The sequence below is a fragment of the Crotalus tigris genome, unplaced genomic scaffold, assembly GCF_016545835.1.
Source record: "Crotalus tigris isolate CLP2741 ecotype Arizona unplaced genomic scaffold, ASM1654583v1 scf7180000017834.3080900, whole genome shotgun sequence".
NCBI lineage: Eukaryota > Metazoa > Chordata > Lepidosauria > Squamata > Viperidae > Crotalus > Crotalus tigris.
In genome coordinates this window covers 687,663-710,055 of record NW_024096662.1, presented here as the reverse complement: position 1 = coordinate 710,055, position 22,393 = coordinate 687,663, and the positions used below count along the sequence as shown (strand labels likewise).

General features: G+C 41.4%; 2 protein-coding genes across 5 annotated transcripts; one reads left to right on the top strand and one right to left on the bottom strand.

The window, feature by feature from the left end:
- Window positions 1–6: 6 nt before the first annotated feature.
- On the top strand, window positions 7–14,812 carry LOC120307917 (angio associated migratory cell protein). The gene is made up of 11 exons (XM_039343199.1): window positions 7–281; window positions 1,214–1,339; window positions 2,553–2,672; window positions 3,340–3,479; window positions 4,973–5,117; window positions 5,343–5,426; window positions 6,501–6,616; window positions 7,780–7,868; window positions 9,086–9,176; window positions 12,460–12,614; window positions 14,031–14,812. Exons 1-11 carry the CDS (start codon window positions 152–154, stop codon window positions 14,104–14,106), a joined length of 1,272 nt encoding a protein of 423 aa, XP_039199133.1. The 5' UTR covers window positions 7–151; the 3' UTR covers window positions 14,107–14,812.
- Window positions 14,636–21,701, bottom strand: GPBAR1 (G protein-coupled bile acid receptor 1). Of its 4 annotated transcripts, none has more exons than XM_039343200.1 (3): window positions 21,486–21,701; window positions 20,185–20,452; window positions 14,636–18,855 (listed from the first exon to the last, which is right to left on the bottom strand). In XM_039343200.1, the coding sequence occupies exon 3, from the start codon at window positions 18,780–18,782 to the stop codon at window positions 17,829–17,831; it is 954 nt and encodes a 317-aa protein (XP_039199134.1). In that variant the 5' UTR covers window positions 18,783–18,855; window positions 20,185–20,452; window positions 21,486–21,701; the 3' UTR covers window positions 14,636–17,828. The 4 variants fall into 4 exon arrangements, with proteins under 4 accessions (XP_039199134.1, XP_039199136.1, XP_039199137.1 ...); XM_039343202.1 differs by having other exon boundaries at window positions 14,636–18,833; XM_039343203.1 differs by having other exon boundaries at window positions 14,636–18,829.
- Between the last annotated feature and the right edge of the window lie 692 nt (window positions 21,702–22,393).

Below are 22,393 nucleotides of genomic sequence, written 5' to 3'. Positions count from 1 at the left end.
CTCCGATTGGCTAGTGTTTTTTTCGTTCTTTCGTGAGATTGGCACCAGTACTCTGGCTCCTCCCCCGCCACAGGGGGCGGGAGCAAGGAAGAGAGTCCCCTGCAGGACGGTGGGGACGCGTGTCCGGTGACGGCGGGAGGTTGGAGTCAGCATGGCGGAGCCCGGAGAAGGGGAAGAGGTAGAGCCGGCGTCCGAAGCGCTGTTGCTCATGGCCAGCGGTGATGGGGAAGAGGATGCAGAGGAGATCGTGGAGGTGGTGGATCTCGAGCCGTCTGGACCGGGTAAAGGAAAAGAGAGCGGTTGGGTAGGACCCTGGAAACCAAGGGTTTGACGCAAGGCACGAGACTAGAAGATGGGGTTTGGGTGAGAAAAATTGTCCCGGACGTCAGGAAAACTAGTGGAGTGGCATGAGGTTTTTTTTTTCCTTAGAAGGAAAGATGATGATGATTACAGTTGTTACTGTTTAAATTGCATTCTTATAGAAAATACTTCCTTTTAAAAGACATGTAGCAAAACAAGTAATGTTTCAGATAGGTATTTGTTCGCAAGAAACATAGTCTAACATTCTTTCTAAGGTAGTCTCAACTCACATCAGTTCACTTAATGACCCTTTGAAGTTACAACGGCACTGAAAAAAATGACTTATGACCATTTTTCACACTTATGACCGTTGTAGCATCCCCATGGTCATGTGATTTACATATAGATGCTTGAGAACTGACTCTCATTTATGACAGTTGCAGTGTCCAGGGGTCGCGTGATCACCTTTTGCAATCTTCTGACAAAGTCAGTGGGGAAACCAGGTTCATTTAACAACCGTTTTATAATTTAACAACTACAATGATTCACTTAATAAATGTGGCAAAAAAAATTGTAAAATGGGGCAAAATCACTTAACAAATTTCTCACTTAGCCACATAAACTTTGGGCTCAATTGTGGTCGTAAGTCGAGGACTGCTGGAGAGGGATTTTGGAAATGGAGCTTGGATATTTCCAAACTGCTTTCTCTGCGAGGCAGTTTTTTGATGTGCATTTTTAAAAATTGAAACAGAGAAGTGGCTTTATTTTCCTTTTTCAGAAGGGTTAATGGAGAGATCAAATGGGTTAATGAGAGAACAGAGAGATCTGTTACTACATCTGTTTCACATATGAATCTAAGGAAGAAGAGTTGGCTGCTGGGTAATTTTAAAACTGCCTTTTTCTGTCACTGCAGATGATCTGGCTGGTGAAATAGAAGATGTGGATTTAGAAGAAGACTCTGCTTGGGAGGAAGATGAGGGGGTGGAAGAAGGCATGGAGGCTCAGGATGACAGTGAAGTCACATTCTCTAAGCATACAGGTGAGCTCTTAAAGGGATAAGGGAATGGCTTTTTCCTTTGTTAGTTGCTGCCCCAAATTAAATGCTTTGTCATTTAAAAGCTCGGGAGGATTCTGCTAATTGGTTATGAACTGCCAAGGCAGGAGCTGAGCAAGAAGTTTAGAGTGCAAATCTTCCTCATTAATCAAAAAGATGGATTTGTGTGTGTGTGTGTGTGTATCAACATACTTTCCATTGCCTGTAATTATGAAAGCTAAATGTATGTGCGCAGACTCATTCTGTGCTGTCTCTTACCCATTTATGGAGGGACACCAAGTATACACCAAATTTTATGTTGTGTATGTGTTCAGTGTGATGGTCACTGATCTCTAGCACAATTGGTTGGTGTGGATCGTTTATCACTGACTTGTATCGGTACCTATTAATGGACCAACTCTTATTTATTATAATTACTTCCATCCACAGTTTAAGTGAAACTTGTCAGACCAGTGTACAAGGAATATAAACAATTGTAAATAAAAGTGCAATAAATATATTGCTAAACTCAAAGAACAACAGGATTGTCCATTGTCTTCTAGGATTTTTTCTCACAGAGTAGTTGATAGTTAACAGCAATTTGATATGCCAGAAAAAAGGGATCTATGGTTCTTTTCTCTTAACTTCCTCTCTCTTTAGCATACTTTCTACAGGGCTGTTGGCAATAATGATCTATAGGTTACAAACCACAAGGACTAAACTAAAATCACATGATATGGCTCACTGTAATGTGTGAATCAGGCCAATAATGGCTTGCTCTGGAGTTCTATCTTGCCCATTGAAATCAAGCAGCGGTAATGTGAATTGTGCTGGATTCTATTCTAAGCTGAAAATAAAATATGTCTTAAATGACTAGCTATTCCTTAGCAACAAAACATGTGGTATTCCTTATAGAATAGATTAACACTTGAAGAAGAACTATGTCAAATTTCTTTGTTGCTTTTCTTAAAGTGCTGCTGGAACTTTGAAACAAAAAAAGAGGAAGAGCTGGCTTCTATAGTATTTTGCTGGGTTTCTATTTGGAGGTTTTCTCAAAGACAAATCCAGTTCTAGCTTTAAGCAGATAATCTAAAGTCTTAGAGGACAAGTGTCCTTTCCCAGAGTTTGGCTTTCATTGATTTGATTGTTCTGAATTCATTGACTACCTTTGTTTACAGGAGATTTCTTCTATTACCATTGTTCTGTTAATTCTCCACAGCTTCAGTTTTCTGTGTCAGTCTTGACCCAAAGACCAACACTCTTGCTGTGACAGGTGGTGAAGATGACAGGGCCTTTGTGTGGCATGTCAGTGATGGCGAGCTCCTTTTTGAGTGTACAGGTGAGGTGTGCCAAAAGCAGAAATCTCTGCAGAGTGTATTGGCTGGCAACATTGTTTCCAATAGGACTCACATTATCATACTTGCAAAAACAACAGGTATAGTAAACATATTTTGGTATCTTGATCAAAAGGCATATAGATTTCTTGATCTATGCACCTTTTGAATGAGTGGCAAGACATCAAAAAAAAGGAGCCAGCTTCCATATCCCATATAAGATGGATTAATTTCTCCCCACCTAATTTTTCCTTTTAGCATTCAAGTCACTAACCAATCAGATGTCTCTGCAGTGATCATAAGCAGGAAATATGTATTTCAGCCAATGTTCCCCTACTTTCCCTCCAGAAATAGTATTGAATCTCCAAGAGTGATGGCATGTGACAGACCTGTCTGCACTGAATTTATCTAATGCCCCTTTAAAGCCATCCAGGTTACTGCAGTAGGTTTACACTCTTAGCCAGGGAAAGTTTGATAATTGATGGAATAAGGAGACACCAGCTGGACATTCTGGAATTGCGGGACAAGAAATAGTAATGCTAAAGCTTAAATTAAGGCCCAATTCACCTCATTTTCTCAGCCATTTGTCATACAAATCAGTTCTTCCACCATCTGGGCTCTCTAAAACCTGCCTGCTCCAAAACATGATCATTTTCTTCCCACTGTCTCTAGGTCACAAAGATTCTGTCACTTGTGTTGGTTTTAGTTATGACTCCACTTTCGTGGCCACGGGTGACATGGGTGGACTCATTAAAGTCTGGCGAGTCGATGCCAAAGAAGAGATTTGGTCTTTCGAAGTGGGTGACTTGGAGGTGAGCCTGTGAGTGTCATGGCAAAAGCTTTGCCTGAAAAAGGCAACTGACTTTCCCAATGGAAAGCGAAGCAAATTTGATAAAGTATGGTGGCGCTCTCCTTAGAGATGGTAGTACCTTTTTTGTAACCCACACAGTTTTGCTAGAGTTGTACCAGTAAAGAAGAATATTTGCAGCTCAAGGTTGAAAGGGGTCTTTGACGCTCTCTGAGCTTGGTTGTTTTCTTGCAGATGTTTCATAAAACATCTGCAAGAAAACTAAGCTTAGAGAGTACCAAGAACCCTTCATTTGTTAAGAGTGGGCATATTTTATCTTCTTTTTCACTGGTGGAGGGGCTTTAAGGAGCAAAAGCATTGTAAGTCATCTAAAGATGTCCAAAACACTCTTTAGAGTCCTCCAACATCCCTTCCGCCTGGGGAGATACTTAAGGGACAGAATAGAGGCCTAAGCTGCAATTCTTAAGATGCCAATTCCACTCTTAAACTTCTCCAAAGCTGAAAATACGTTTTAAACATCCCAAGAATTTGTCCCCTCTTACTTGTGAGATGAAATCATCTCTGCTATGTTCTCCATAGCTCCCAGACAGAGTAGGAAGGCAAACATGATCCTGACTAGTTCCTGTTTCACTGAGGTAAAATGCTGGAGAACTTGAAAGACCATAAAGTGGTATATGCCGTTTTTCTCCTTATTGAAGAAGATAGCTTTCCTTGCATGGTTTTCGGGAAGTATAAAATGTGGCCTTTTCAGAATTGAATGAAATCCATCACTCCAAAAGAAAATTGTCACTCCGGGTGAGGCAAGGAAGTGGGGGGAGGGGAAATGAGCAAGTTACCTCTGCATCCACCACCTCCACCATCTAGTGAAGCTAATTTAGAAACCCTTACATCAAGCCCCTTTCTACTAAATGGTTCTTTATAATAAACTGTGATCTTTCAGATGTTATTTATTCTAGTGCAGGGTTAGGCAACCTTGGCTCTTTTATGACTCATGGACTTCAACTCCCAGAATTCCCAATCCAGCTGGCTCAGGAATTCTGGGAGTTGAAGTCCATGAGTCATAAAAGAGCCACGGTTGCTTACCCCTGTTCTAGTGCATTAGAATAACCTTATAGGATTATGAGCTTCCTGGGTGATCTCTAGGAAGCCTGTAACTCTTTAAGATGCTATTTGAATCCAAGATAATAAACTTTTTAGAGATATGCTTAGATTTTAGCTGATAATTTCTCACATTGACGGAATTCACACTTGACACTAAGCCATAGTGTATATATGTGTTGCTTTGACTTAGCGCACATGAACCCAAGAATTATATTTTTTATAGTTTTTAGCATAAACTGTGTGACTCTAGCCAATGTAAAGTATTTGAATACTCTGGTTAAAATAAACTGGGTTATAAATGAAACAGGTGAAGAATGTATTGATTGACTGGACAAACAGCCATTTTCTTTCTAGCTTTACTCCTTTCCCAATCTGTGGCTTACTTTCTTCTTCCAGTGGACAGAATGGCACCCCCAGTCCCATGTCCTTCTGGCTGGCACAGCTGATGGCAACTGCTGGATGTGGAAGATCCCTAGTGGAGAATGCAAAACCTTTCAAGGGCCAAATTGTCCAGCTACATGTGGCCATGTCCTCCGTGATGGTAAGGAGTATTGTTTTTGATGTTAGAATTGCTTCAGGAATGGGACTACCCCAAAGCTTTGCACTTCTGAACCCATCCTCTATTTCCTTTCACAACAAGAAACAACATGGGGTGGGTGTTTTTTTGGGAATTTTGGTATAGATGTGGGAAAGTACATGGGCCTCTTTAAAATTAAATTTGTCTGGATACCCTAGAAAATGACTAACACAAAAATGCTTCATGCAGGGAGAAGGGCTGTTGTCGGCTATGAAGATGGAACAGTGCGCATTTGGGACCTGAAGCAGGGCAATTCACTGCATGTTCTGAAAGGTACCAAATGTGGAAGAAACCTTCAGCTCACCGGAGCATAATACCTGTATCCTGGTCATCTCACCTCTGCTTTAAAAAAATGGGTCTTTTGCCCATTTCTGTTGCTTTAGATTTGCCTGTAAAGTAGGGTAAGCCTCATAGAAAAATCTCTTTTCATGTCTCCTCCTTTTGAAGGATAGTGAAAACAGGATACAGGTTCTCAAAGAAATACAGAATACAAAGATACTGATAGGGCTGGTCAGTTAACTGTATATTTCATTGTGCAGCCAGCTTAGGTTTCCATTTCTGTGTAGTTCAGCAAGTTGGAAATCAGGAGTGCTTTATACTCAAATTGACTCTGAGGTATAGTCACAGATCAATTTCATTGAGGGCCGCATCAGCATTGTGGTTGCCCTGGGGGGGGGCTGGATGGGTGCGGCCTACTAGGTGGGTGTGGATGGAGTGGGTGTGGCCTACTGGGTGGGCATGGCCAGCTCTACATCGTTCGTGTCAAGGGTGCCTGTTGGGGCCTGGGCAGGAGTGGGACAGATCTGAAGGTCTCTGGCAGAAGGGGGTGGGACTGGGGCAAGCGCCAAGGCATGGTCCATTTCTTCATTCCTCACAAAGGGTGACACCTCTCCAGCATGCACCCAGGAGGTAGGGCCGACACAGCAGGGTCTGGTTCCTCGCTGTTTCTAGATGGCCTTGTGGAGCTAAGACTGAATGCCTTTCAGCATAGATGGCCACCACAAAATTGTACATTGGCTCCTGGCCGGCCTGGGCCAGGGCCAAGGCAGAGGGGGCCGTTCCCTCACTCTTTCTAGGATGTCTTTGCGGGCCACATGAAACCACTTCGTGGGCCGCATCTGGCCCCCGGGCCTTGTGTTTGACATGTCTGTCATAGATTATTAATTTTTTAGGAGAAAGCAGAAAATGAATAAATCAGCATTGTGAGTTTACATCACTAACGAGACATTGTGGTGTTTGTGTTGACAGAAAACAGGAGTTTCAGAATCAAGATGTTAGTCACGATAGCACCTGGAAAAGGAAACCTTAACAGGCCCTTTCATTGGCTGTGTGTTCTTTGTCTTTCAGGTAATGAGGGGCACCAGGGCCCTCTAACGTGTGTGGCCAGCCAGAAGGATGGCAGTCTAATCCTGACAGGTTCTGTTGACTGCCATGCCAAGCTGATAAATGCTGCAACTGGAAAGGTGAGCATTTCCCTCCTCCTTCCTATTTGTGGTCCAGATGTGCAAAGTATCTGCTTCGTTCATTTAGATAGAGTTGTTCAGTAATGCTGACAATTAATACTTTTGTCCCGAGTTTACTTCAAGGTTTTAACTTTCTTCCCCCGTTATTTATCCAATTATCCTTTGAACTCATTTGAAGAGAATGAGAATGCTGCTCCAGAGTTACCCAATCAACTTCTCTGGCGGGTGGGGATTTGAACCTGGGCTCTCTAGTTCCTGGGCCAGTTTGGTACAGTGGTACCAAGCCAGAAACAGAGAGACTGCAGTTCTAGTCCTGCCCCAAGTATGAAACCAGCAATAGTAATAGTACTTAGACTTATATACCGCTTCACAGTGCTTTACAGCCCTCTCTAAGGGATTTACAGAGTCAGCATAATACCTGCAACAATCCGGGCCCTTGTTTTACTGACTTCGGAAAGATGGAAGGCTGAGTCAACCTTGAGCGGGTGAGGCTCGAACTGCCAAACTGCAGGCAGTCAGCAGAAGTAGTCTGCAATACTGCATTCTAACCACTGCACCACCACAGCGCAACAAGGCGCTTTTGTGTCAGTCGCTGTCTCTCTCAGCCAATGGCAAACCACTCCTGAAACTAATTTGACCTGAAAGCACACACTTTCTCACTGCTAGCAAAGTGACTTTGGCATCTGAGAGGAAAGGTTCATTATTCCATTTCAAAGCTAGAGAAAAGTTTGCCATTAAATCGTGCCCACCCATGATTGCCCCACATTTTGCCAGTGTGAGTGACGCCTGAGCAGAAGATAGTTTTCAGTTCCTATATCTCCAGATCCAAATTTAGGATGGGGCATTGGAGATAGAAATAAAATGAAAACTTTAGCCATAATCTCAAGCTGCATTTCAGAGTCACGGTGTGTGATAAGAGATGTCTGATTGTGATTATAACGATCATTTTGTAAGCTAGAAAGTGTAGCCAGAATTTGTTGGTATCAATAACGATTGGTGTGTACATTTTCAGACTTTTTTTGAATTCTTGGCTAAGTTTATAGGGTTGTTGATTTTATTACATGAAGCATTTATCCAGCCTGTACTTCCAGAAAAGTATCAGTCATAATGTTCTGCTTCTTGAATGTAGAGAAAAGCCATTATTGGCTGCCTCTTTCCTGCAGGTGGTGTCTGTGTTCAAGGCAGAGAGCAACCCGGCAGCTGAAGAGGAGGCAGAATCCAACTCAGTGGAGTCCCTGGGTTTCTGCAATGTGTAAGTATTTAAGGGGAAAGGAGATGTGACTATGAGTTTGGTACAGATGGCATTTTTATTTTGCTCATAGACACAGTGAGTAAGAATAAATAAATGGCCCAAAAAGGAACATTGTTTCTCCGACTTGGCTGAAGTTCTAGGTGTTCTTCGCAGACTTTCGTGATAGCAGATCTGGATGTGGACCGCAAAGATGAAGGAGATATATATTTTCTGGCATCTTATTTCTTTCTGATTCCAGAAAAACGTTACTTAATTCTTCTTTGGCGTTTAGAAACTACTGGGAGATGATCACACGCAGGGAATGTATTTGGCATTAACTACATGCTTCAAAACCATTTCCACTCTTAAGGGCTAGTATATTGCTTTGAACCAGCCCGCCCCAACCTGGCCAAATCTTCTCTAACCATTCTCAATCAGACAGCAATTAAAGGAAGATCTTGGGAAGATGATCTACATGGCCTGTAACCAGTTCTGCCCTTGTGCACATCAGGACAGGCAAGGTTCCTGAAAGCCAGCATCATATATGATTTACATCTAAGCTTCCACAAAAGGGAGAACGATGGTATGGACCAACCCAGACAATGTGCTTTTCTGATGATCGCTACGTGATTTCCCCCCCCCCCCAAAAAAAAAGAGTGTGAAAATCAGACAAATACTTAGTGCCCAGGAGCTCTTTAGCATATCAAGAGGAAGTAATGCTCTGATGATGTATCTAATCTTTCTACAGGTAGTCCTCAGACTTACAACCATCTGTTTAGCAACCGTTCAAAGTAACAATAGCACTGATAAAAGTGACTATGATCAGTCCTCAGACTTACAACCATCATTAGCCTCCCCACAGTCACGTGATCAAAATTTGGGCAGTTGGCAACTGGCATATATTTACGATGGTTGCAGCGTCCTGCAATCACGTGATCAACCGTTTGCAACATTCCCTGCTGGCTTCTGACGAGCAAAGTCAGTGAGGGAAGCCGAGTTTGCTTAACAAATGCATGGTTCACTTAAGAACTGCAGTGATTCACTTAATCATTGCAAAAAAACAAAAAAAAAGGTCATAAAATTGGGCATGACTCATTTAACATCCGCCTTGCTTAGCAGTGGAAATTCTGGCCCCCAGTTGCGGTCGGTTGTAAGTCAAGGACTCCTTATAGCTTTTCTACAAATCTGGGCAAGGCAAGTTGCAGTAAAAGACCTTCTCTTTGGCTTTCCTGTTGCAGGATGCCACTGGTGGCTCTCGGCTATTTGGACGGGACCTTGGCTATTTATGACCTTGCCACGCAGACTCTGAGGCACAAGTGCCAGCATGAGGTAACAGAGCATGTTGTGACCACTGGGAGGGGGGCACGCTAAGAAGGAAGGTATTCTGGCACAGATGCATATGACCGTTCACAGGCTGCTTCTCATAATTTTCTGGGTGCTCTTTGAGGTTAATGTTCAGGAGGAAGGAACTACTAGATAAGTGCCCCCTTCCTTTATCAATAGAGAGGAAAGATAACGTGCAGCTGAAAAACACTGTGATTTTATGTAAGTTGCTCTAGTTCAGTGTTTCTCAGCCTTGACAATTTTAAGGCATGTGGACTTCAACTCCCAGAATTCCACAGCCAGCAATGCTGGCTGTGGAATTCTGGGAGTTGAAGTCCACATGCCTTAAAATTGTCAAGGTTGAGAAACACTGCTCTAGCTCAAGGCACATTAGTTTCATCAATTGGCTTGTCGGCCTCTCTGGCATCTTTTTCCCATTCGTATCATGATTTGGTGCTTTTTGCCTTCCAGAAGAGGAAATATTGCAAAGATACATTTTGGAATTGCCCATCTTGCACTTAAGCCCTTGCCTGGTTAGGTTGAGTAGACTGAACTCCCATGAAGACAAAGAAGAGACTGGTAGGGAAGGAGTAGCAAGGGCCATCCCTCTGTTCTGGGCCACGTGAAAAACAAATGGGCTGCTGGCCAAAATAATTCAGAGGTGGCGTCCCTCATAGGCATAGTATACACAGGCACAAGAAATGGATTTCATTCTTGTTTGCCTCTCCCAGCCAGTTCATTAGAGATATTTGCAAGTTGTTAACTTTTGTGGTCCCAGTGTCATATGTCTTTGCTTCTATTTGATATGCGTCTCCGTTTTATAGAATTAGCATCACTTTCCCATGCCAGCCTTGATTTTGGCATGCCCTACGTTTATAGGCCAGGCATTTTGCAGTCTATACACATGTGTACATACACATACTATCATCATGGGTAGGGAAAGAAATCTCATTCGTTTATTTCAGTGGTTCTCAACCTGTGGGTCAGGACCCCATTTGGGGTCGAACGACCATTTCACGGGGGTCGCCAAACAACGCAGTCCGCCATTTTTTTTCCCCCTTTTCCTTAGCTGTGCTACTCCCTTTTATTCTATTGGCTTTTGAAAGCCAGTAGAATAGACTCTCTTGAATAGAGTCCAATTCTATTGGCTTTCAAAAGCCAATAGGAATCGTCCAGGCTGTCTCTGCCCTGCTGAGCCCACCAAAAGTCCCATTCTGCAAACGGTGCTGCACCAGTTGTGTAGTCCTCGACTTACTACCGGTTGGGGGTCGCGGCATTAAAAAGGTTGAGAACCACTGGTTTATTTGTTCATTCAAGTCTGCTTATTTCCATAGTGACGCTTGGTAATATACAATTAAATTTCAAAGAAAGGAATGTATATCAAAGGAAAGAAACCCAGCTACCTGGAAAAGAAACCAAAATCAACCATCATCCTAGCTCAAATCCTGGAAGAACAACTAGATCTTTAACAATTTGCATAAATTCAAAGACTGGGAGCAATATGAATCTCCGAGGGATTATCATTCCATAGAGCAGAAGCCATCATAGAGAAGGCACATTTCCTAAGTCCCCAAGGTGACACTACTTAATCAGTGGCACCCAAAGCATGTTACCCCAGCCAACTTCACCAGTGGGCAGAAACAGATGGAGACAGATGGTCCCTTAAGTCAGGGCTTTTCAACCTTTTCACCCATTGTACCACTTTTAGGATATGGCAGTATCCGAGTACCACCAGTCACCTAGCAAGGTGTCAAAAACTTGATGACCCCCCCAAAAAAAAGGAAAAACTGATGAAGTACAGGTAGTCCTCGACTTACAACAGTTCGCTTAGTGACTGTTTGAAGCTACAATGGCACTGAAAAAAGTGCCTCCCAAGCCACAGCCGAGCAAGACGCCTGCCTGCCCACCCAGCAGCGCTCTTCCTCCTGTCTGAGATTTTCATTGTTGTGAGCATTTCTGTTGAGGATTGGCAGTGGGGGTGGGGTGGGGGGTGTTTGGTTTTTATTCCTCCCGCCTACTGGGTGGTTGCATCAGGTTTTGGTCACTTCACATGACCTAGGGACACTGTGACCGTCATAAATATGAATCAGTTGCCAAGCATCTGAGTGTAAATCACAAGACCCTGGAGATGCTGCAACATTCCAGCTGATCGGCGCTTCTTCTGGGCTCAGCAGAAATGCCAGGATCAGTGCCGAGCTCCAGCTGGAGCCTGGTGCTGATTCTGGTCCTTCCACTGAGCCCTGATAGCCCTGCAGCTCCAGCCATCTCTCACTCAGGCTTGTGCGGTGCTGCCACCGGTTCAGCTCACTCCCCTCCCCCGCTATCACTTTTCTAGGATGGTTGCATACGACCTGCCAAGTGCCAATGTACCACAGGTGGTACCCGTACCACTGGTTGAAAAGCCCTGCCTTAAGTAGTCAAGTCTTGTATCATTAAGATCTTAACAGATAATAATCTACACCTTGAATTCACCCAGAAGGCAACTGATAACTAGTGCAGGTTACATGAGCATAATAAGGCCTGCCATCACTCCACACCCCTGTTCCTAGACCAGTTGTAGCCTCAAACTGATCTTCAAGAGCAGCCATGTATAGTATGTATTACAATTGTCCAATCTGGAGGTGGCAAAAGCAAGAGTGATTGCCTTAGGGACCTCCTGGTGAGCTATGGGGTCAACTAGTATATCACATAAACCTGTGCAAAAGCCCTCTTGGGCACAGCCGTCACCTGATTTTTGAGGTATACTAGTTTCTCATTGAAAAGTGGAGTGTTTTTAAGATTAAAGATGGGATGTCCCCTGAAGTGGGGTCAGACAAACAAAGCCACTGAATCCCATCCAGGCCGACACAGCTTCTAGGCACTGGGTCAGGATTTCAGTAGCAGCGCGTGGTTGATCAGACTTGAAATATAAAATTGGGTGTCATCAGACTTACTCTAGTTAGACGATCTCATCTACCGAAAGCAAGCCTTATAAGATACTGTGGGCAATGTATTGGAAGCCATTGAGAGATCAAGGAGTACTTGGATGAATGCACTACCCCCATTCCAATTCCACCAAACATGACCAGTATTGTCTCCATAGGGTCCTGAAACTCAAGTCGAATCAAGGGTAGTAATCTGCTTTCTCCAGGGTCTTCTGAAGCTGAAGCCCAGTCATTCTCTCCACCACCTCCCTAGAAAGGGAAATTTTCTGTGATGGTCTCTTGAGGGTGGGACAATCAAAAGAAAGTATGAATTCTGGATTCATGCCAGTGAATGCTACTAATGCATTTTCCACTTCCATTTACAGTCTGGTATTGTGCAGCTCCTTTGGGAAGAAAGTTCTCCCGTGGTCTACACTTGCAGCCTGGACGGGGCTTTGAGGCTCTGGGATGCACGGTCAGGAAAGCTCATTAGTGAATACAGAGGCCACTCGGCTGAAATTTTAGACTTCGCTTTGAACAAGTAAGTACTTCAAGAGCTATTTTAGACTGGAGGATGCTGGTGGAAGGTGCTTGGGAGTGTCATGTGGGAATAAAATGAAAGAAGGGGTATAGAAAGCTAAGTTACCTCAAGGTTTAGGTTGAGTAATACACTCATGTTACTCCAGCATAGGGGCACTGAGATGTCATAATAGGTTATGGCTTCAGTAGGAAAATGGGCTCCAAATGAAATGTGTAGCAGGTTAGGATAGCCAGGAATTGGGTTGAATGGGAAGAAGAGTCGTGCTATTTCTGGAGTGATTCTTTGCATAGGTAAAATCATTTTCTTCTTTCCAGTTCCCTTGGTGGTGCTTATCATTTATTTTTGTGTTAGAATTATATCCCATGTTTTCCGAAGGTGGCCATGGCAGTACATACAGTACAGTGTTCCATACTCCCATTTTTCCCCCACAACAACAACAACAATCCTATGACATGCTTGGCCGACAGAGAGTGATTGGCTCAAAGTCACCCAGTGAATATCTGTGACAGAAAACTCCAGATCTCTCTAACGCCAGCCCAACACCTTTATGACTACACTACACAGGCTCTCAGTAATGACAAGAACAAGAAAATAAAATGGATGATACGTCAGAATCATGGGCTTAATATAGGGCTTCCCAAGCTCCTTGACTTTTTGGCTTTCAGCTTGTTATTTCTACTATGTAATTCCTTTTTTTTACCCACTCACACTGGTGTTATGAAAATTAATTGCATATCTACTTGGGAACAAGCCCTGCTGAATTCTATTGGATGGATACGTATCGACAGCATTGAGCTCATAAATGACTATGTAATTATTGGTTAATATTTTAAAGGACTTCTTTATATTGAATGTTTTTGATCGCTTAGTTGATGAATTTGTCCTGGTTATTTATGGGAGTGCTGCTACGTTCCTGCGTCTAAGTACTGATTTTTAAAACACACTCATTCCAAGCCTTTTGCCTCATCCTTTAACCAAAGAGTCTCCCAACTTAGAAATATTGCCACCAAAATAGTGCTTGACTTTAGATTTATAATCAAAGAGACAGGATGTGCAAGGAAAGGAAAATGGGATGGAGGAAGAGAAAAATAAGCTGATTCATAAAAACAGCATTGTTTATATTAGCATTATTTATAATACTTTGTATAATTTGATAAAGAGTTGCTGCTAGCTGATATTTGAGGAGTAGCCTAAACCAACTGGAGTCTCAGCAGAAATAATAGTATGAGCCTGTTTTTCTTGTCTCCATCTTAGCATATCTTGACTTAATATTTGATTTGTAGTATCATGATATTTTTTGCTTCTTTCCTTTTGTTTTTTGTTTGGTATAAATATACATATTGAGGCATACAGTATATATGTGAGTATATGCTTATTTAATCATCTCTCTCTCTCTTTTTTTTTTTTTTTTTGCAGAGATGCTTCGCTTGTGGTTACTACTTCTGGTGATCACCAGGCCAAGGTGTTTTGTGTGCAGCAACCTGACCGCTAGCATTTAGGTGACGAGGCACTACAAGGGGAGCATGCCATGTGACTGACGGCAGACATACCCATGGGACTCTGGCAGGGTGGATGGGGTTAGCCTAATAACATCCTGCAGGGAAACAACTAAACATTTCAGAATCACCCTTATTTTGAAAAGAAAGCTTTGCTCCCCTATCCCCAACTGATTGCTGGGGTTTTCTACAAGAAGCTTTTAAGTATTTAAATCCCTGGTGCTTCACACGCAAAGCTATGAGAAAACACAAGTGGGTGGGGCTTGGATCAGGATCTGGGCAGTGGGAGGCACTGAAGTGATGTATCTCAGAGGAACCTCCGTACTTCTCCCAGTTTCAAGGAGATCTCCTCTCACATAATTTTTGAAGATACATACATGGAGATCAGAGGTATCACCTTCTATGTTCTTCCCCTTAAGATGGGGCAAATGGACTGTTACGCAGCCTCTGATATGACAGTAAGGCTCATCCTTCCCTTTTCACTTTGAGCTTGTGCTTCCCCTTCCAGTGAATCGTGTGGATTTGTTCAAAGCCAATCAAATGATGTTCCTGAGATGATGCACAGGCTTTGGAACTCTAGTGGAAACTGAGCAGGTCATCCTGGACTTGAATACATGGACCTCTCAGTGACAATAACAAGACAGCTTGTTGTTACATCTCTAGATGTTAGGACAAAATAAAAAGGAAGATTGTCATCTTGAAGGGCTTGTTTGAATTTGTGGCTTGCTAGACCATGGTTGCATGGACTAGATAGCTAGTTTGTGTGGTAGCCAAAGACTAGCCTATTGTCCTGAAATGGGCAAGAGGGAAAAATATACAGATGTTGCATTGTCTCATACCAGAAATATAACAGTGAGGAGTGCATCAAGTGGAACCATGCAGTCATTCATTTTGCCTGAAAATCTCTTAGGATAGTTGGGTAAAGATACCTGAACAATGGGGTGGGAAGTACTGTGTTTTCCTTGATGTTCAGAAAAATTTAATTCAAGACCGAAAGAGAAGCTAAAAAGGCTAACAATATAAAAGCAGTTCTACAATGTGCTTCGGGTGGTGGGGATGGTAAGGAACTATTACAATATGCAAGGTTGATATTTAAGAGCCTACTCAGCTAGAAAAGTGGAAGCTAGAATGAAACATCTTAGCTGTGGGTGATCAGGGTTTGCTACCAAACAAGTTAGTTAGATGTAGTCTGGAAAGTAGTGCCGTTGTCCAATGCCTTCCATTTTCTCAATGACTTTTTTCTAGGCAACTCCAACTATGCTGCCTGTTGGGTTTGCAGGAGTGGTCCAGTACAGCTCATTGCCCAAATTACTTTTACTCCAGTCTCACCAGGGAGCCCTTGCAGCATCAGACTTTTGGCTGGTAGGGCTTAGAAGGTAGTTTATTTATAAAAGCGTCCTTGATGCTGCCTGGATGTCTTGTTTTCCGTCAGGTGGAGCCCAATATTTCCAATTCTGGCTTGCCTTGCAATCTAGTGGGTTGTGCTTAAGAGGATTTTTGATCTCATCTGATATAATCATCCTTTGGATTCTGTTTTCAGACTTCACCTACTGTTTTCAAATGTTATCGTTGACTGGAAAACAGAAATATGTATATCCCCCAAACAGTGTACACATTAATATCACAATGTGTTGAGTTAACCAGAATTTCTCAGTAGAGACTATCCTTGAAATACTTATCCTTTCTAAGCTGTTGTGAAACCAACAAAAGTCAGTTTCCCCAACATTGATCATTGGATTGATTACTGTTTTTTTTTTACATAATCTGACCATATAAAGCCCTTAATGAAACTGTCCTATGAGATTTTCTGATCTTTTGACATTCTTTGCATTGAATAAGATTCAGTTCATAGTATGAAGAAATCAACAGGTTCAATATTCTTAATTTTCTGCTGGTTAATGACTGCAATAAAATTATTTGAATTTGAATATTCTTAACTATAATAAATATCATTGTTCCATGTATGCTTTGCATCATCAGATCTATGGTAAAGGGTTAAAAAAAATGAGAAACATTTAGTTTTTATTATATGTGATTGGAGGCCCAGCAGCCAGGCCTGAGTTTGCTAACCCCAAACTGCTCTATGCAAGGATGAAGGAAATAGGAAATTGGCTTGATGTTTTCTAACTAAAGATGGAAAGTGGGAATTCCTAATCTAAAAGATCGCAGGATAAGAGGTAGTAATCGCTCCCAATCTTGCTTTAAAAGGGAATTAGACCAATTAAGGTCATGAGAACTAGATTACCTCTTTAATGAAGACATTATGTCTCTTAGTCATAGGTATTAATAAGCATAAATGGCAACCCAGTATACTTCTGACCTTCTTACAAGCATCTGCTTCTTCTCAGAAAAAGATAAATGGAGTTTAAATGAACCCGCAGGCTAAAAAACAGCCCAAGCTCAACTTAATGAAATTTGTCACCAAGTCATCAATCTTTAATTATTTCTTGCCTCTATTGGCAGCCTTTATCATCATGGTTCACACCAAGCACAGCTATAATCACCCTTGTTTCTTAGGAACTTAACCCCCCTCCCCCCATTTAGTAGTTAGCAGAAGCTTCATTGACTTAAGACAGCTTTAAAAAGTTCTTTTATTGAAAACGACATCTAAGGAGCCCAGCATACAGTATTAGCTTTAAGGTATAAATTCTTAGCCTTTTTATCTTAGTATTTTCAGTCAGTGAACATTTGTCCATTCCATTCCCAGCCTTGAGTTGGGAGTTTCCTGCTCAGGGTTGGTTCAAGAGTTCTGATTCGGTGAAGCAACACTAGTGCCTTCCTCACCTGTTTCAGCCCTTAAAAGTCTCCAGCATCAACTATAGACATAAACAATTCAATCTCTACTACAGTGGCTGCCATGCATTGTTGATGATCTTGAGAACACCAAGAAAATGGAGGTGTGCTTCAATGTAGTTTGCCTCATCTGTAAAAATAAGACTAATTGGGCCCTGCCTATCTCACGGGGTTGTGAGAGATAGCCAAATCAAGATTAATGGGAAGTGGAAGATTTATTTATGTACTTTGCATGCCTTCATAGTGAATGAATCTAAATCTTTTCAACAAAGATCTTAACATTGTACAGATCTGATTTTAGAATGCGATCAATGTTTGGCTTTGGTTTAGTCTGCTTGTGCAAGCTGATCCCATTTTGACATATTTATATAAAGAACCTATGATTCAACCCAGCTACTGGATTTACAAATATCTAAATGACTTCTCAATATCCTTCAACTGCACTGCAAGGAATTTAAGGAACAAGGATTGTAGCTAAGGTTGCTGAAATTCAGTTGTTATCGTCTATTCTGAGATTCTTACAGTGGAGAACAAGGGACTTCCTTCCATGGAAGAAGAAAGGGGGGTGGTTAATGTGAGCAGCAGGTCTAAAAGGCAGCGATTCAGGAGGAGGGGATTTCAATAGAGCTGTGTGGGAGAATCTATTCACAACTGTGTTCATTGATTTTCAACTTTTCCATTTTTTGATAGCAAATCAAAGGAAGAGAAAAAGAAATGTCCTTTCTCTTTCTTCATCCATTTTATGAATTTTTGAATGGCATGCGTATTAGATCCCCAACAAACAGCAGAATTCTGAACTGGGTTGTGGGGAACCACAATTGGAAGCAAACATTCCAATTTCATTCCAAGCTGAAGGGAGAAAATTGAAGTATTTGTGCTGCTGAATGGGTAGATGAGGGATTTGATGACTTCCCACTGGAAAGTATCAGACTGGATTTGTCGGAGGTTCAGTGTTATTGCCACGGGGCTGATTATTTTGTTTTTGTTTGCACCCCTGTCTTCGGCAGCAGGCTCTATAGGCTTTCATGGCCATGTCACTCCAAAATTCGGTGTATTGACGATTGCTAAGACTGAGAATGATGGGTACTACAGCAGCACTGGCAGTGCCTATGCAGATAACAATAGGAAGGGTGTTGTTACCCTTTATTTCTAAATGCAACGAGATATTCAAACAAACAATATATGGCACCCAGCACACCAGAAAGATGAGAGATACACTGGCAATACTCTTTGCATGCCTCAGTTCCAGTTGTTGCTCCAAATCTGACGGGGTCTGACTTTGATTCACTGAATTAAGCAGTTTTTTAATGTTTTTAAGCTGCTTTCGGGCTATGCAGAGCAGTTGGATACCCATTACAGCTATTGCAAAGATGATTGGGATGATGAACACATAGGTTTCCACATAGAGGTAAGGCCAGGATAAGATTTGTTCAGCAGAGCAAGAAGTCTCATTGGAGTTCCATTGGTACCAAGCCAATGGCATGGAGGCAAAACTCAAGGGAGACACCCATGCTAAGCATATGTAAAGACCAGCCCAACGATAAACCCAGGACTGGTGGTAGTGCAATGGATAACTGATGCATGTATATTTAGCATAGTGCATCACCAGCAGATTGGCTAAAAAAGAGAGGAAAAGGAAATTGGGCATAGCATAACATGCAAAACACCAATGGGAGCTCACATCATTCTCAAATGACATTTTGGAGATTTGGGGAAGGGCTCCCCCAGCCAAGAGATCAGCAATGAGCAGACTCAGGAAGAACCAGTTGATGGTACCATGGAGCTTGCGATTGAAGAGGATCCCAAGTATAATGAAAACATTGGCTAGAATGATGAAAGCTGATAGGGACTGGGAGAATAAGGATATAAGATGTTTCATCTGAGCATCTAATCAAGAATCCACAATCTTCTGGGCTTCTGAAATCACTTCCTCAAGGAAATAAGAAAATAGTCTAAATAAATAAAACCAGGAGATATACTGCTTAGTATTTAGCTTTCTTTTTAAAATAATGACTAGCTATAGAAAAAAATTCAGTTATGTTGCATTTCTTAGTATATTACACAGTGATATACATTCTATAAAAATAAAATAGGCTGCTCTCAATACTGCGACTATCCTAATTACTAATTAGTGCAAAACTTCTATGACTTTAAATAAACCGTGTAAAAGAAATCTTACAAAAACTACTGCATAAATGTTAAGGGTATGATTAACCACAACAGAGAAGTAAATAATTGCAACTCCACATTTCAGAAATTTAAAATGCAGTCCTACACAAAAATAAACCCACTAATATATTGTCAATCACACATATCTAGAGTAATTACTGCTAGAGAAATTTTGTAACAGATGTTCCAAATGTGATTTTTTTAAAAAAAACGATGGATTTGGAAACAGTCAATTGTTCTATATTTTTCTCAACTAAGAAAAGCAGAATGTAATTTGGAGATAATGATTTAAAAATATTTTTTTTGTGAAAGTGCAAAAGCAATCTGGTGACAAGAACACTTCTCTCGTATCTGACAAATTGCCATTTGGTTTTTATTTTTCTAGATGCTTTTCACTATAAACTGAACAGTGATACGTTGTGAAACAAAGCCTAGTCTCAAGTTATAAATGCTTTAGGAAACCACTCAGGTTCTGCACATGTTCTTTTAGAAATTAAAAAACGGGCCATCAACCTCTTCATCCATTTCTGGTAAATGGATGGTCTGGTGTCTCTCCCCACCCCATTACTTCCATGGTAACCACTGTGACATATTTGGAATTTCAAATGTACCTCCTGTCCAATTCTCGGTTTTACACAGTTAAAGGAATTATTTTTAACACTGAAGAAAAGTATGATGTTAACTTAAAATTTCTAGTTTGATTCTATATGGCCTTGAAATCTAAATGGAACAACTTTTATCTGCAAGATGCTTTTGTGGTTAAGGAAATGAGTAAGATAAAAAAAAATATCTCCCTTTGCTCTTCCTGTGAACTCCACCGTTTCTTAAATCTTCTTTCCCACACCCAAACAGCTTGCTGAACCTTTAAACTGTTATTCTTTGTATTAGGAGATAGATGTGCATCTTGCTAAGGGTCAAAGGCCCCACATGATCTTTTGGAATGTGATGTCATCACACCACCACAAGAAAAGTGCAGCCAATGCAAGAACAAACTAGTGAGCAGTATGTAGATCTTTTTTGCTCACATTTTTTAATATCATCCCACGTGCTTTGTTGCATAAATAGCCCTTTCCCACTAATTTTTGAAAACAGAAAGCTTAATTTTAACTTACTTGGAAATCACTACAAGCGGCTGCTCTATCTATAGCACAAATTTTTCCCTGAGAGCCATCTACTTAGAGAATGCTCTTGAACGTAGCCATGTACTGTAGGAGACCAAGTAAGGGCAGAGTGGAGGACAGACACAGTGCACTTCGTATCTGGGGTAGTAAAACCTTCCCTCTTCTGAACAGTGCAGGAACAGGTCAGTTACTAGGAAAGGAGTCAGGAAACTGGGGTGGGGAGGAGACTTCCATGGCATCACCTGTGGTTGCAGTCACTCTACAAGCAAAATCCACAAACATCAGGAATGTTATTTTAACAAGCTCATAAAGAAGCAGCAAAAGGCACTTAGAAAGAAACTCTTACCATCTGGCTAGATATAATAGGAGTCAATTAAGCTATTACAGTGACAGAATGGCTAGCAGGAGAAACTATCCTTGGTGTGACACCCTCTAGTCTTTCTCAAGAGGGAGAAAACAAATTGGGACCTTCTTGATGGAAAGGCTCTGAACACCGGGAAAGAGAGAAATGTGGAAAAATCCCACTTGTCCTTTGAGAGGCCAGGTAAACAATTTGTTAAATCATCTACACTGTTGAAACTGCTTTCCCAGTTTCTATGTTTCATTTTTTTCCCTGATCGGAAATGGGGAGCCCAATTCACATCTACATCACTAAAATATTAATTTTTATAAGCTGCTGGTAGCTAAACTCTGAAGCAAAAGTTGCTTCTTGGGCAGAGGTTATGATCTCACAGGTTTAAAAGTAATAATGGAATATTGCACTTGGAAGTTCTCATTGCTCATTATTTTCTTTATTTTCAAATGAAAATCCTATTGATCAGTAGCATATTCAAATAACTATAGCTTAGGATATATTGTGGTAAAAGTACTTGTAGAATAAATTAGGTTGTTTTTTTACTTTGCAGTAAACTATATTGTAGTGTACTCAGTAGGGCTTACTTCTGACAATTATGCCTAGAATTGCATGAAAAATCCAATACTGAGGCAGGTGAATTTATTTGAGAAATATCCTTTTTCCCTGCATATAAACAGTATTATTATTCCTTGGAAGAAGTCCAGCTCAACTCCCCTCCCCTGTATTAACCATAAAATTAACTCTGTTTTAGAAGTATTTTCCTAAGTGCTCTTTTTTCAGTTATATTATCCCAAGGCAGCATGTACGATGGGATAATATGATTCACACATGACAGGAACTGTCTTCTGACAATGTTCAAAAAGGCCTGTGTGTGTGCTTAATCCCAATCAAAATTAAGGACCCAATACTGTATTCACAAATGGCTAAATTAACTAACCTTTTGCAAATCTCGACTAGACACAACAGGAATCCTGTGGACGTCACCACTCATCGCATCCAAAATGTAAGGAGAAGGAGTCGGCACATTCTGCTTGGGAAGACTTTCTCCACTGCCAAGAGCTGGTCTTCCTTCAGCTTTAAAACAGTAACATCACCTCTTTATCCAACCCAGAAAGCAGGCAGTCAAAAAAAAGTCCCTTCTGAGGAACAGGAAGAGTTCAGATTGCTATCAAAGAACAAGGCGTCTGTTTCTTGTTCTGGCCAGTCACTTCCCCTATTATCTGTCAAACCCAGGCTTGAACATTGCTTCCTTCAGATGCTCAGCTGCCTCCTGGTGGCTCTCTGTTATGGCAAAAAGTGCATTATTGCCAGCTAAGAGATGGAAGAACCTGCTTTTTAGCGTGGGATGCCATCAGCACTTGCCCACTGAATAGCAGACTGGTAATGTTAGACTATTTGCTTAGTCATCATTTTAATCTAATGAACCAGTTAAAATCGATCTCTAGCTTTGCGCAGATAAAGACTGGGATGTCTCTTTCCTTGTCCTCTCTGCCACACTGAGACTTTGGGTACTTTGCCCTTGACAAAAGACCAACTAAGAAAGAATAATCTTTGGGTTTTCAGTCGGAAAGATGGAAGAGAAGTAGCCATTGATTTTGTTCTGAAAAGTAATTAATGTACAAACAGAATATATAGTAGACAACACTACCAATGTATTACAGCCTCCGTGTCAAAAATTCGTTTTGGACTGCAGATGTTTGAAATAGCTGCCTAATTTTTGGATTTTTCTCTTCCCCCTCCCTTTTTAAAAAAATCTAATTTGCCTCATAAAAGTTTCTGGAGAAACTCAAAAGTTTAGCATCTGAATTTTAAAATAGATACTATTTTGTAAAAGATTCCTCTAGA

What these genes read in the sequence shown, in the direction of transcription:
- LOC120307917 (XM_039343199.1), top strand. Translation starts at nt 152, where the DNA reads ATGGCGGAGCCCGGAGAAGGGGAAGAGGTAGAGCCGGCGTCCGAAGCG. An exon ending in CACATTCTCTAAGCATACAG is followed by an intron (nt 1,340 to 2,552) that starts GTGAGCTCTTAA and finishes AATTCTCCACAG; the next exon opens with CTTCAGTTTTCTGTGTCAGT. An exon ending in TCGAAGTGGGTGACTTGGAG is followed by an intron (nt 3,480 to 4,972) that starts GTGAGCCTGTGA and finishes TTCTTCTTCCAG; the next exon opens with TGGACAGAATGGCACCCCCA.
- GPBAR1 (XM_039343200.1), bottom strand. Translation starts at nt 18,782, where the DNA reads ATGAAACATCTTATATCCTTATTCTCCCAGTCCCTATCAGCTTTCATC.